Source organism: Mercenaria mercenaria, chromosome 8 (assembly GCF_021730395.1).
Source record: "Mercenaria mercenaria strain notata chromosome 8, MADL_Memer_1, whole genome shotgun sequence".
Classification (NCBI taxonomy): domain Eukaryota; kingdom Metazoa; phylum Mollusca; class Bivalvia; order Venerida; family Veneridae; genus Mercenaria; species Mercenaria mercenaria.
Genome location: NC_069368.1, coordinates 54,106,970 through 54,122,201, shown reverse-complemented (window position 1 = coordinate 54,122,201; position 15,232 = coordinate 54,106,970). Strand labels below are relative to the sequence as shown.

At 35.3% G+C, this 15,232-nt stretch overlaps 2 protein-coding genes across 2 annotated transcripts in view; both read left to right on the top strand.

Annotated features, from left to right (window-relative positions):
* Positions 1–5,954, top strand: part of LOC123566312 (secretory carrier-associated membrane protein 1-like) — a 30,758-nt gene extending 24,804 nt beyond the window's left edge. The window contains exon 11 of the mRNA XM_053549154.1: positions 865–5,954. Within this exon, the coding sequence (XP_053405129.1) occupies positions 865–1,041 (177 nt within the window). The 3' untranslated portion in view covers positions 1,042–5,954. The remainder of the gene's footprint in view (positions 1–864) is intronic.
* A 5,343-nt stretch (positions 5,955–11,297) lies between these two features.
* Positions 11,298–15,232, top strand: part of LOC123566313 (aldehyde dehydrogenase 1A1-like) — a 40,746-nt gene continuing 36,811 nt past the window's right edge. The window contains exon 1 of the mRNA XM_053550012.1: positions 11,298–11,365. Coding sequence (XP_053405987.1) covers positions 11,333–11,365 — 33 coding nt within the window. The 5' untranslated portion in view covers positions 11,298–11,332. The remainder of the gene's footprint in view (positions 11,366–15,232) is intronic.

The window sequence follows — 15,232 nt, the reverse complement described above, 5'->3', positions numbered from 1 at the left end:
TTGCTGCATATAATTTTCAAAACCTTTCATAATACATTAAGGTTTAAAGAACAAATTGAAACTAAAATGAAACACTTTGATAGTAATTTTAAACTACCAAATTGATTTTCTGTTCCATATCAAAGTAAGAAGAGTTAAGTGTTTCAAGCGATAGGTCAAGTAAAATCATGTCAAAAGATACGCTTCATTTCTGCTTCTTGTGCCCTATCACCCCTTCTGATAAAGCCATACAGGTGTTAAGTTGCACATTTTTTTCCTATTTTCAGAAAATTGTTTGCAAATCTGGTTGTATGTAAATGCTTAAAACAATAGTTTCTGAAATCAGATGAACTAGGTGTCGGCAATTTAGGGCTTAATCTCATTTCATTTCTTCTACTAAGTAATGTGTGATATATAGAGGATAAGATATGAAGTTCATGTTTGTAGATAGAAGCAGCAAATACCTTTAAGAACAGCTTCAATTTTTACAATTTTAAGAGGGATAATGGTGAACTGAAGCAGTATATTTAAGTTTACAAAGCATGTTTTATAATTAACATGTAATTTCATGTACCCGTAATTGAAAATGCATTCTTTACCTAAGATTTAGTTAAAATAAATAGAAATACCGTTAACTCTACAATAATTGTGTGCGAATATTTCCTTGTCTTGTCTTATCTTACTCACATTAATTGTGTCTTAGAAAATTAATGACCACTGAAAATAGGCATTTTTACCGAAAACTATGAAAGTTTTTGCCAAAGAAATTAAATGACTGCATACTATCCAAAATTTACTAACAAAAATCAGATGTGTCATGCATACAATTATATGTTTCATGCCTACCATTAATTTGACATATTGTAATCTTTCTATATTGTAAAGGTGCATAGAATCTACAGAAGTACTGGAGCCAGTTTTGCTAAGGCACAACAAGAGTTTGCCACTGGAGTGATGAAGAATGAGGCAGTACAGAGTGGAGTGCAAAACGCAGCCTCGTCAGCTGCCCAAGGAGCCGTCAGAGGTGCCGCCTCTCAGTATGGCACTGGCGGAAAATACTAAGTCATTAGACTGTTAAACCTACGAGTGTGATTCATAGTGTGACTTAAGTGAGTGATTAAAACTTAAAACAATTAGGGAAAGGGGAAGAAGCCATGTAGAAGTTTTACGATTGGAAGACACTGCTTATGAAGAAAACTTAAATAAGGCTGGTAAATAGGCAAAGGGTAGCACATGCGCTTATCTGCTAGTTGGTATAAGTTAAGTGTAGAATTTAGACAAAAAATCTTACTTTATAGAAATTATTGTGATAACAGTTTTATTCAACTGTTAGTAAAACTTGTATGAAGTGTTTGTTATTTATGAAAGTTTTATTCATTATAGACACATATTGATGGCTATTTTATTGATGTTACAGAACAAAGAGTGAATCCATTAATTACTGCAAAAAATGCAAAGTGCACTATTATTGCATCCAATTTGCAGCAGGAGAATTTTAAGTGTTACAATGGTATTAGTCCATACCAGTTTATTGTTTTATTTTTGTGTTAAAATGTGTTTATTCTGTAAAGACTGTGAGATGATACTGTGGAAAACTCACACATGTTTTTTTTGTGTACTGATGATTTTGTCATCATTGTGTATTAATATTTCTTAAGCAGTGCTCGTGAGTAGAGGTGACTGTTGAGACTTGTTTTGCCTATTGTAATATTAGTATTACTATCTAAAAGACTTGCAGTATTTTTGATATTGCAGCATAACTGTTGTTGATACTACTGCAGCTGCAATAATTGATGGCAACTCCTAAAACTAGAGACAAAAATATCAGAAACCTTAATAGAAGATTTTATTCTGATGAATGCTTCCCTTACATTTTAGCCTGCATGCTTAGTTCAGTAGTGAGAGCACAGATCAAGGGGTCATAAATTCCATCCTCGGGCGAGGCATATGCTCTTTGTGATGATTTGATATAAGACATTGTGTATGAAATCATTTGTTCTCCATCGCTGATTCAAGTTTGGAAGTCGGCAGTTGTTTGCGGAGAACAGGTTTGTACTGGTACAGAATCCAGCAACACTGGTTAAGTTAACTGCCCACCATTACATAACTGAAATAATGTTGAAAAATGGCACTAAACCTAAACAAACCTTACATTTTAGACCTGTAGTTTGAAGGAACTTAAATGATAAGTGATAGGAAATTGCAGAGAAGTACATGTTGCAGTCCATTGCAATTAGTTTTATTGTTAACACCTCTATTCTCGAGTGATTATATGGAAATAGGAAGCAGTGCTTTGTTAAAAACCATTCCACATTTATCATGTTGTCATAGAAATCAATTTGTAGTTATTTGTTTTAATTTGCACATGCTTGTGTATTTCTTAACAACATTGATGTAGTTGATGGCTTGCTACTGCTTAGTAAAACAATTTTCTGAGATTGAATGTTATTAGATATAGTATTTCATTAATGTATTTAATCGTTACCATTTCAGAAACTCTGTTCTTCTTGCACCTTTTCATAAAACATTCTGAATGTTTGAATTAATGTGTACTGGAAATCAATATTTTTTAGAAGCTAAGGTGTGGACCACTGCTAACCATAACATTATAGGAAATACACTTATTAATGTTCGTCACTTTTTGTACTTCAGCTAGAGTAATTGAAGAACTATGCTTCCTTTGTGAAAAATTATGAGCAGTTCAGGCAAATGCATTTAGTTTGAATGTACAGTGTTACAGTTTAAGTTAATTGCAATATTTTACAAAATCTTTATTGCCCGTCTTTATATGACTGAAAAATTGTTCAAAAAGACGTTAAACCCAAACACAATTACTTTATTGCAGATATAATACACATTTAAAGAATTTATTAGAGGAAGAGTTACTCAGCTGTATCATAGGCAGCAATATTACTTGACTCGTTTGTTAAATTGCTGGTCAAGAGTTTGTGCAATTAACCGGTCTGTACTTCAACAAATTTCACTGCGTTATAGGCAAAAATTGAAGGGGAAAAAAAGACTATTTTGGAATCCATTGGTAACATTTTGTGATAAAACTATTGAATGGCGTGCCAGTCAGTAGTCAAAATGATTAACCCTTTTGACCTTGGGCAATAATTTGACTATTGACTGGATAGCCATTGAGTAAGTTCATACTGCCATAAAGCAGTATTATTGGTAAAATATAGAGCAAGACAGCTCAGAGAATATTTCTTAAGCCTGAATGAACACTAACTGCATTTCTCAATACACAAGTCTTATGCAGAGCCTTGGTCCCATTTAAAACACAAAAGTGAAGGACAAAAAAGTATTTTATGATCAATGAATTATATCAGTTTTATACAAGTTACATGTGTGTATGTTATATTGTCATAATGTGCAATTTCTGTATTGTTTATATTCTACACTTTGTTAATGGTAACACATGAGAGCAATACTTGTGTGTAGCAAGTTCTGGATATAAAATGATTTGTTAGAGTAATATGAATACAACTAATTTGTGCTTTACAAAACTAGCTAAAAACAATCAAAAGGCTACAAAATGCAAACATCTCAAAGCTGCATGTCTTCAAATACATTTTTCCCCCAAAAATTTAGAAAATGCCTTATTTCAACAGAAAGTAACTTTATAGCGATTTCTTGCATAATTTGAATTTTCTGGCTACAGTAACACAACTTAAAACCTGAGAAGCACACACCAGTTTTTTTTTATCCTAAATGATAATTCATTTATAAATTTTAATTATTTATTCATGCTACTACCAACTTTGCTACTACCAACTTTGGCACATGTAGAAATTGTTGACAGCTGATAGAAATAAGATTGTTGTTTCAGGTGGAACAGTCCTTTAATCAATGCAATATTTTATCATTGCTGAATGAATTCTCTATCCAAAGGGCCATTTATTGATTTCTTGTAATATTATTTATCTAAAACTGCGACTTAACCACTTCATTGTAACAAAAACATACAAATTACTGAACAAAAGTCATTCATATACTGTAGCTTTATAAATTGAAATATACAAATTGTAATGTTAATTTTAGTTTACAGATTATATATAATGTCTGGTATAATTTGGGCAGTGTAGATTTGGACTTTTTGGGTGCTTTTATCTTGTAACTATTGCATAGTTCATCATTTATGTATACATATGAAGACTCGAGCTGGTTGTAATTTTTACATAAAACTGTTGAATATTCACACCGATTATGAATTCATATATTGCACTGATCGCGGAAATTGTCAAAAAATAAAAACAAGGAAGCGAATAAAACTCAATCAGCAGTAATTAGAATTTTCATTTCGTATAATCATTAATTCTCAAGAATAAATGGTTTAACTTGTTACACCAGCATATTTGGGACCAATGATAATAAATGCATGAATGATTTTTTTTATATATATACTGTATAATACATATGAAAATGATATTGAGGAACTGAAGGTATAATTGTCAAAGTGTTTGAAAGTTAATTGGGATTTTTATTTATTTTGTGAGTGAAGGTTATTTATGATATGTAGATGTTATACTTGGTACAAGTATCAAATTCCTGTCATTTAATAATTATAAGTTGTGGGAATATAAAACCTGTACATGTATAGCTTTGCAAAATTATTTGAAACCCACCCACTTCATAGTTGTTGTATTTACCCTAATATTTTAGGTGAAGTAGATTGTCATTAAGAAACATGTTACAACTGTACATTTTAGCAAATGAAAATGAAGTTACCTTTGATAAACACTTATGGTTTGGATTGCATTATTTAGCTGTAGTGACGTAGTGTAACGTAATGTTCCATCCAGCGACTAAATTTTATGTGAAAACTTCTGCTTATCAGTGGTTAAGGAGTTTGGTCTGTAGTGTAGAGCATGTATCTCCTACTTGAACAAAGAGCTATCTGTTGTCATGCTTCCTTTAATTGTATTTCTTATTGTTTTTGTTTTGAAATTTTAGACCAAAGATGTACTGAAACTTGCCATGTCATTGAAATACTGTTCAAAAATGAAATGGCAAAACACTCCACAAAAAGGAAAAAATAAGAGGTTAAAAGCTTACTTGTATTGCTGTAAAAATGTACTTATTAAGTTAAAATGTGGTACATGTACTATCAAAACATTTTCTAAAGCTTTTAAATCTAGAAAGCTGTGTTTTTGTATTGATTCAAGATAGTAAGATTGATTCAAGATAGTAAGTAACAAGTTTTTTCTTGGAACTGTGTAAGTCACGATTTTGTAGACGTAACAAAATCACAAGTTTTTATCCCAAAATCAACGTGCTAGTTGTTACCTGCGTGTCATCTTAGCATGATTCTTTGATATTACTTTGAAATAAAGTGTTTCAAATTCTCCACATGTCAAGGAAACAGTTTAACAGTAAGGATGGTGAAGTCATTGTTATATTTTGTATGTTGTTGAGTTTTCAGTAGATCTATTTTGTATGCCAAATGTTATAGAGTGCATCAGAACCATAATTAACAATCGTTTCTTTGCTTCATTTCATCTTATTTTGTTCTGAGGCCTGTCTTACTTACTAATTCGGATTTTGGAGATGTAATTATAGAAAGACAAAAAGTGCTTGTGAAAAACAAAACTGTTTGCACTCTTGTTCACACACTTCTACAGAAATTCTGAAAACATATCTAAGCTTTGCCAGTGGAAATGTAAGCACTGGATATGGAGGAAACTCTTATTAATTAATACTTTAATTTTTACTTGTAAGTGTTAGATATACATGGAGTCATTTCTCTTTGAAAATCTGATACTGTTATGTCAGTAACAGGGTACTGCCAAGTACATACTGATATTCTATACAAGCAGCTTCATGCTCTTTTTTTCTGTGTCTGTTGTATTTTAAAACAAAAGAAATTGATCCCAGATGTATACGAATATTCACTCTTGTATTATGTTGTAATTATCTCTTTTTTATGTTTTTGTTGAGCAATATGTATAAATCATTCAAGAAACTCATAATGTGTTGATTTTTTTGTAGACATTTTAATACATGTCCCTTAGTATGATAAAGTTTAGAAGCTTTTTTCTTGTCACCAAACTTCAGTCTTGAATATTGTCAGACACATATGGCTTTCTTGGGAAGTACAGAAAAAGCTAACCTGCCCACAGAACTCAATAGGGCGAGCACAGATGTATGGATCGTGGGGTCTGTAGTTCAATCCCCGGGCAAGGGATATGTTCTCCGTGACAATATGATAGCAGACATTGTGTCTGAAATCATTTGTCCTCTGCCTGTGATTCATGGCTACTTTTGGAGTACAGGATTGTACCGTTACAGAATCCAGGAACACTGGTTCGGTTAACTGCCCACTGTTACATAACTGAAATACTGTTGAAAAAAGGCATCAAACCAAAACAAACCAATAAAAAACAGAAAAGGCTTGTCAAACATGTTAGTTGAGAAATTTGTAGCCAGTATGCATTGGATAGCAAATATGCAGTATAGTACCATTTTAATCATTTTTTTTAGCATTGTGAGTTTAAAATCAATTTTATGCATTTCTTCCCAGTTTTAATTGACATTGAAAAGTTCCTAGAAAATGTTACATGCACGTGTACACGGAGACAGTTTTTTGGACATTTTGTCACTTGGGTGTCATTTGGTTTGACTTTGTACTTGGGGGTCCACAGTTTTGTGTTGACTGCAATAATTATTGTTATAAGGCCACTTTCTTTGATACTTTGGTTGCTTGGTTACTTAAAACGGTTTGAATTAAGGTCACATTATTAGCTCGACTACAAAGTATATGGAGAGCTATCCTACTCACCCCGCCGTCGTCATCTTTCCGCGTCTTATCCCCCCTTTTTACTTAGAATTTAAGGTTAAAGTTTTGATGCACTTTCTCTAGATCTCGGTTATTCCTAAATGGATTTGATTCAAATTGAAAGTATAGTTGTTCCACATCATCTCCCATATCATATGACACAAGGCCCATAACTCATATACCAATACATGAATTATCCCCCTTAAAGTTTTGATGCACTTTCACTATATCTCAGTTATTACTAAATGGATGTGATCCAAACTTAAAATAGTTGTTCAACATCATCTCTCACATCATATGACACAAGGGCCATAAATCTGGCACCAGTTTTTCATGAATTATCCCTCCTTTTTACTTAGAATTTCAGGTTAAAGTTTTGATACACTTTCACTCTATCTCAGTTATTACTAAATCAAATTAAATGGATTTGATTCAAACTTAAAATAGTTGTTCCACCTTATCACCCACATCCTATGACACTAAAATACATAGTACGATGGGAACCAGACTAACATATTTGGTGTGATGTAAAGTTTTATGAATCCAAAGGATTTGAATCTGAGGCTAAGATGTCCTTATCGATTACTTCTGACTCACCGTAGTATCATTCATTTACAGTTTCTTTTGAGATAAGCACATTAGAGTCCATAATCTTAATGAATCTCTTTTAGAGAGTATGTTGACACAAAATCAAATTTTCATAAGGTCCAACACACAGGAATATTACTCCCTTTATATTCTGTATAAAATGGACAGTGTTCACAGAGCTGTCACACATGGCTAGACCTATTAGAGAGTAAAAGCTTTGACCTCATTTTGAAGAAATGTTCTAAAACTGACCTAAAATGAAGAGAAAATTAGGTCATTTATCTTCTTAGAGAGATTTTTTCTTTCACATTCGCTCACTTCAAATCACATTAAAATCACACTGCTATGACCTGCAAGTGAAAAAATAGTGTTCTGTAACATGTTCGCCATTATGCAAGAAGACCAGATGGCCTTCGTGTTGGTTCCTTTGGTATAGTAGCCATAATGGGTAAGATAGCTTATATAAGACTTGAGTTATGGCCTTTGAATTCATGTAATTTTGCTGTATTTCAAGTTTGCTATACATCATGAACAAAAAAACTCAATTTAGAATGAAGGTATTGTCCTGTAATTGAGGACATATTTGATTAATGGCTTTTACAAAGCGAGAGTAAATACCCACGAGGTAGTCAACTTTTATATATTTCACTGAAGACAACAGTTTTTTACCAGTCGTTAAACTTCCTGTTCGGCTCCATATAACCTATCCTGTGTTGGTGCGCCGTAAAACCCAAATAAATAAATCGTAGGAAATGTTGGAGTACTTGGATCTTCGTATATATATAAATGGATCACCGTCAAAGGACATCAACAAAGTCTGTCTCGGTTCTCCTTTCCGGTATCACTTAAGCAGCTGCAGGTCAGTTTGAGAAAAAGTTAAAGAATAAAGAGACAAGCATTGCAAAAAGTGATGAAAGTCTCAGTTCTTGGACTTGGTGTAAAGGTGAAGCATACATATCACCGCTTTGTCCTTCCATCATGCATTTATGTCAGGAGTATTTCTCAGCAACCACTCACTCGAATTGAGGAAAACCTAAAAGGAAGCTTCACTAAAGAGGAGATGTATATATCATCTTTTTGTTCTGGTCAGATGATTTTTCAATGAGTTATTGCCCTTTGATTATTCAACATTACTGTAGCACCATTTCTTGTCTGAAATTTTTCTCGGCAACCACTGGCTGGAATTCAGAGAAACTTCAGTGCTACCTTGGTCGGATGATTTTTATGCCCCCTCCCCCGCCCCTTCAAAGAAGGAGGGATATATTGTTTTGCAGATGTCTGTTGGTCGGTCGGTCTGTAGACCAATCCGTTTCCGGATGATAACTCAAGAACGCTTGGGCCTAGGATCATGAAAGTTGATAGGGTGGTTGATCATAACCAGCAGATGACCCCTATTGATTTTGAGATCAGTAGGTCAAAGGTCAAGGTCACAGTGTCCCAGAACAGTTAAACGGTTTCCGGATGATAACTCAAGAACGCTTGGGCCTAGGATCATGAAAGTTGATAGGGAGGTTGTCATGACAAGCAGATAACCCCTATTGATTTCGAGGTCAGTAGGTCAAAGGTCAAGGTCACAGTGACCAGGAACAGTTCAACGGTTTCTGGATAATAACTGAAGAACGCTTGGGACTAGGATCACGGAAGTTCATAGGGAGGTTGGTCATGACCAGCAGATTACCCCTATTGATTTTGAGGTCAGTAGGCTAAAGGTCAAGGACACAGTGATCCAGAACAGTAAAACGGTTTCCAGACGATAACTTGAAAACGCTTGGGCCTATGATCACAAAATTTAATAGGGAGGTTGATCATGACCAGCAGATAACCCCTATTGATTTTTAGGTCAAAGGTCAAGGTCACATTTTGACCAAGAACAGTAGAACTTTTGTGCACAGTGACCAAATAATTTCTGTTCCTCTGTTATTGAATGCATCCGGGTGGGGGGTGGGGGTGGCGCATTTCGTGGATTCTGGGAGAACTGGGAATCTCTCGAAGACTGCCATCAAAACTTCAAATCACGATTTTTTTAAAGTATACATTGTCTAGTAGACATTGACTTATCGCCGTGCCTCAGATCAGTAAAAGTCTTTAGGCTCCGCACAGGACATAACAGGTTAAATGCCCACATGTGCACAAAGCTTAAATTGTCTCCCTCTCCGATGTGCCCCTGTGGTCTGGAACAGCAAACTGCTGAGCACATTCTGCAGAGATGCCCACGTCTAGAAAACCAAAGAAAAAGTGTGTGGCCAAACAGCACCCCAATGAATACCAAAGTGCACGGCAAGAAGGAGGACCTAAAGAAGACAGCATCCTTCATTGCTGGATCAGGGGTGACAGTGTAGTCGGTGAACGCCAAGAAGAAGAAGAAGATCTACAAGTAAAGTTTTTTTTTCAAGAGAAGCATTCCGCTGTGGAACAGCCTAGGGCATCAGCTCGTTGGCTTCCTTTAAGAGTGTATGGGCTATCCAACATGACCTTCTAATCGGGACCCTGTATCTCAGTTACGAGAACAGCCAGATGAAGTGTCTGAGCTCTTTCAGTGGGGTCTAGCTCTCTGACTCCGCTCCGGTACCTGAATTGAATTTACACTGATGACTAGAACTTCATCCTATTTCTGTCTTTTTTTTTTTTTTGCAACGTCCACCTTGACTGTGACTTCTATTTTCAACAATTATTTTTTTATCATTTCTTTATTTTGCGAACCGCTGTAGTAATGTCAAAGTTGACAGTATTACGTATACGAGTAAATAGATGTATGCATAAAGAGAGAGTGCCTTGTTGAAAACACTGCTTGTGTATTCATTTTAACTAGTCGACGTGAACCACATGTCTATTCACTCACATCGATAGATTGATTGATGTTATAGACATGCTACCGATCGTTTCAAGTTTGCTAGTTGGAGTTTGCCAAACAGTTGAACAATATTCTTTTGCCAAACATTGGTGTCATAAGCCTCTATCTTAATTTCCGTATTGTTTATCTTGACATTACTGCTGATGAAGCGGCGAGAGTCTTTTGCTTTAGAAGTAATATTGTTGATTTGGGCTATAACCAATATTGTCACCCCAATGTATTTAGCGTCAACGGTGCTTTTCAGTAAAGTCCCACTTAAAATATATGAGACAATATATATATAATTGCGATTTTTTGCTATTTGAGCCGTGCCATGGGAAAACCAACACAGTGGCTTTGCGACCAGCATGGATCCAGACCAGCCTGCGCATCCGCACAGTCTGGTTAGGATCCATGCTGTTCGCTTTTAAAGCCTATTGCAATTAGAGAAACCGTTAGCGAACAGCATGGATCCTGACCAGACTGCGCGGATGCACAGGCTGGTCTGGATCCATGCTTGTCGCAAAGCCACTATGTTGGTTTTCTCATGGCGTGGCTCATTTATTCGCACCACTTCAAACTAATCAGGGTTACATTCTATTGACCAGTCCTGTTCCCTCTGTTCAAAGATCATGTTTATGGTTTGGGAGTCCGACGAAGAGTCGACTGTCAGATATAGAATTGTAACATCTATAAATAGTCAGGCTTTGCTTTTTATGGAGAGAGGAAAATCATTTATGTGGGAGAAAAAAAGAGACAGAACCTCAGAGAATCCCAGATAAGACAAGTAAGTTTTATGAAGGGCAGCCTTTTATTACAACTCTCTGAATGCGATCCTTTAAGGATGATTTAATCTACCATGTCGCCAGAGGGTGGACTCCAAACTGCCCAAGTTTGTGTATTATATTTTTGTGATCTGCTTTGCTAATATCCAAAATAATAATATCTGGTTGCTTAACATTTTCAAGGTTGTCAAATGCAGCTGATCAAATGAGTTTCGCAGTTATATTTAGACCGAAAGCTGTGTTTATACTGGCAAAGCAGGTCGTTATTGTTGTAATGTGTCATATTATTTTAAACCAAGTTGTGCTCTATGAGTTTAAAAGCAATGCAGCCTGTATTTACCGGCCTTGGACTTTGGATTTTTCTTAAATATGGGAGCGACGACTGAACTTTTCCAGTCTGAGGTGAAAATACCTTTTTTCTACTAATATGTTAAAGCTTTTAGTGAGGACTGGTGTATCTCGTGGAGTAGCTCTGTAAGAACTTTTGGTGACATTTCATCAGAAGTACAGTTTTGTTAAGTGATAGCCCTAGTAATGATTTTTCAATACCTTCCACAGATATTAGGGAGTCAGTGGCGCAGTGGTTAGCAGGTTGGACTACAACCCCAGCGGTCCGGGTTCGATTCCATTCATTGCAATATTCGGTGCAAGTTTGTATCAAATCAAAGCATAAATGAAACTCTGTATGGCTGAAAGGGGCAAGAAATGATTTTTTTTCGAAATCCATGTGTTATGTGCGTAAAATAGGAATGTTTATATATGTTTATAGGAATGTTTCTCAATTGAAAAACAGACATCAATTTTAGACAAATATGTCTGAAATCTATTCATTAGAAATTTCGAAGTACCATGTTCTAAGGGGTCGATTCGAGTACATCTTCTACAGTGTAAGTCAAAACAGCATGCTCTTTTGGTAAAATATTTCAAAGAATTCAACACGTAGACTCATTTTCAAAACTTATACAAAACAGATTAAAGGAGAGCTCTTTGGTTTCCATTTAAAATTCAATGTGAATAAGCACGATTAGGCTGTTTTGATCTTGAATATTTTCAATAGACAATGAAGACATTTATTGACGCCATATTGTATTATTTGCCCTGACGAGTATAAACGAAACCGGTAGGCATATATAAAGTTACTCATGTAATGTTGTTTATTTTTTTCTTAATAATTTAGGGTAAAATGGGGTAACTGGGACACTTAAAGAAACACTGTTGTATAATATTGTAGAAACACCAAATAAAAACTTGATTTATTGATATGTCGCGATACACAACATATACAATATACCACAGGTGCTAGACACATAATCAAATATTTTACTGATAGGCCTATATATGTATATATATTATATAAGTCTCTATATACATATATAGGCCTATTAAGTAAAGTATTAGATTATGTGTCTAGCACCTGTGCAATATACTAATAAACTTTGATAATGTGGCAGTTGACCTCAATACAATCGACACTGTTTATTTTCCAATACAGGTAAATCCAATTATCGCATAGTGAGGCAATTTTCCTTTGATTTTTGCAGCATGTTATACATAGTAACACACATTATTACTACAAAATTGTGCTGATATCTTACAAAACTGTTGCGATATATATCAACACGGAAATCTCTACGGAGTTTCATAAGAAAAAAAGTGTTCCGATATATATCAGCACAGTAAAACTGTTCCGATATATATCGGAACACTTTTTCTCTATTGAGGTCTTATCAAGGCAGTATAATTTTTTCCTTTCAAAGAAAAGATGATTTTAGCTCCAATTTACAGTTCACAGAGAAAGAATTGTCACAAACACCTACATTTATAAAGTAAAAGAATAAATAAACTAGAATATTTCAAAAACTTGATAGTTATTGCCAAATTCAGAAATACATGAAATATATGAAATTCTGAGATTTCTCAAATGTTTCTTTTTCTTTGATTTTTTTTTACAAACAAAACAACAAGTTTTACAATATGTCTGGCCAATGAAATGCAAAGCTTTAAAACCAGTGCAGAAATTTGTTGGGTACTTTTATCTGGGGAACACATTTTCTAAAACAGAAGTTTTAGTGTTTCAGTCAGCGAGGCGCAGAAAGGGAATCAAAATAGTAAAAATAATAATAAACAAATTTAAATGAAAACAATATATAAATTTTAATGATAAACTATGCGATAAAACAGTTATAATATGTAATGCTCGTGTGTTACCAGGATATATCAGAGCTAGGGGTACATCTCGTTATTTTTCTCTTCACATATCTGTCTCGGCCTACCGGCCTCGACGATATGTGCAGAGAAAAATACCCTCGATGTACCCCTAGCTCTGATATATCCTGGTAACACACTCTCACACATACTTTAACTATTACTAATTGCTTTACAATAGATCTGTGACGGATTATCTTTGAACACCCCTGGACTTATTGGACTCAACTGCCACATTATCAAAGCTTATTAGTACTTGATCCGGTACAGACTTTTGCATTTATATATATAGTTACTCATGTAATGTTGTTTATTTTTTCTTAATAATATACTTGATCCGGTACAGACTTTTGCATTTTTATATATATTTATGTTCGTTTATTTAATTAATTTCATTTTTCTTTGTACTTTTATTGCACATGGAAGTTATTATCCTTGCATTTCTATTGCAAATGGCAGTCTGTCAATATTGCTTATGAAGGACTTAAAGAAAAGATGATTACATGCAAAAAAAACTTGATTTTTCTTAATTTAGGCTTGGAAATGATTGCAAATACATACATGTACGTGTACATGTTATACACTTTTAGAATTATAGTATCGATTTAAACACATTGAAATATCTGGAAGTGTGACGCTTTAATGAAGTCATTTTCCAGATGTCTTTAGCAATGTAATAAAAACGTTATCTTTGCAATTCAATTTTTCATTAATAAACACATCTCTTTCTTCTTGTTGTATGGTGATGTTCTGCTCAATGTGATGACACTAGGTTTGCGAAAAAGACTGTAAATAAGTGTCTATAAGGAAATGCAATTGCTTTCTGTCAAATGTTTGTGCGGATTTTTGGAGTGCATTTCATGCTAGGATGGTCCTAGAAGACCAAGAACCCGCCCACTTTCAAATATAAGTACAGAAACGGCCAGAAACGCTACCCTTAAAATTCGGCATTTCTCTCCAGGTCGGACCCTGAAGAAAATTCCAGTTTTTGGTCGATTTTGGCCACCCGGATTATTTCCTTGCATTTCATGCTAGGATGGTCCTAGAAGAACAAGCACTCGCCCACATTCAAATATAAGTACAGAAACGGCCAGAAACGTTACCCTTAAAAATCGTCATTTCTCTCCAGGTCGGGACATGCAGAAAATTCCAGTTTGGGTCGATTTTGGCCACCAGGATTTTTGCCTTGCATTTCATGCTTGGATGGTCCTAGAAGACCAAGCACTCGCCCACTTTCAAATATAAGTACAGAAACGCCAAAACGTACCCGTTAATCGCATTTCTCTCCAGTCGGACATGAGAAAATTCCGTTTGGGTCGATTTGGCCCAGGTTTTTGCCTGCATTTCATGCTTGAGGTCTGAAGACCAAGACTGCTTCACTTTCATATTACGAACGGAGAAACGTCCTAAGATCGTCATTCTCTCCAGGCGGACATGCAGAAAATTCCAGTTTGGGTCGATTTTGGCCACCAGGATTTTTGCCTTGCATTTCATGCTTGGATGGTCCTAGAAGACCAAGCACTCGCTCACTTTCAAATATAAGTACAGAAACGGCCAGAAACGCCATCCTTAAAAATCGTCATTTCTCTCCAGGTCGGGACATGCAGAAAATTCCAGTTTTGGGTCGAATTTGGCCACCCGGATTTTTGCCTTGCATTTCATGCTAGGATGGTCCTAGAAGACCAAGCACTCGCCCACTTTCAAATATAAGTACAGAAACGGCCAGAAACGCTACCCTCAAAAATCGTCATTTCTCTTCAGGTCGGGAATTGCAGAAAATTCCAGTGTTGGGTCGATTTTGGCCACCCGGCTTTTTGCCTTGCATTTCATTCTAGGATGGTCCTAGAAGACAAAGCACCCGCCCACTTTCAAATATAAGTACAGAAACGGCCAGAAACGCTATCCTTAAATATCGTCATTTCTCTCCAGGTCGTGACCTGCAGAAAATTCCAGTTTTGGGTCGATTTTGGCCACCCGGATTTTTGCCTTGCATTTTATGCTAGGATGGTCCTAGAAGACCAAGAACTCGCCCACTTTCAAATATAAGTACAGAAACGGCCAGAA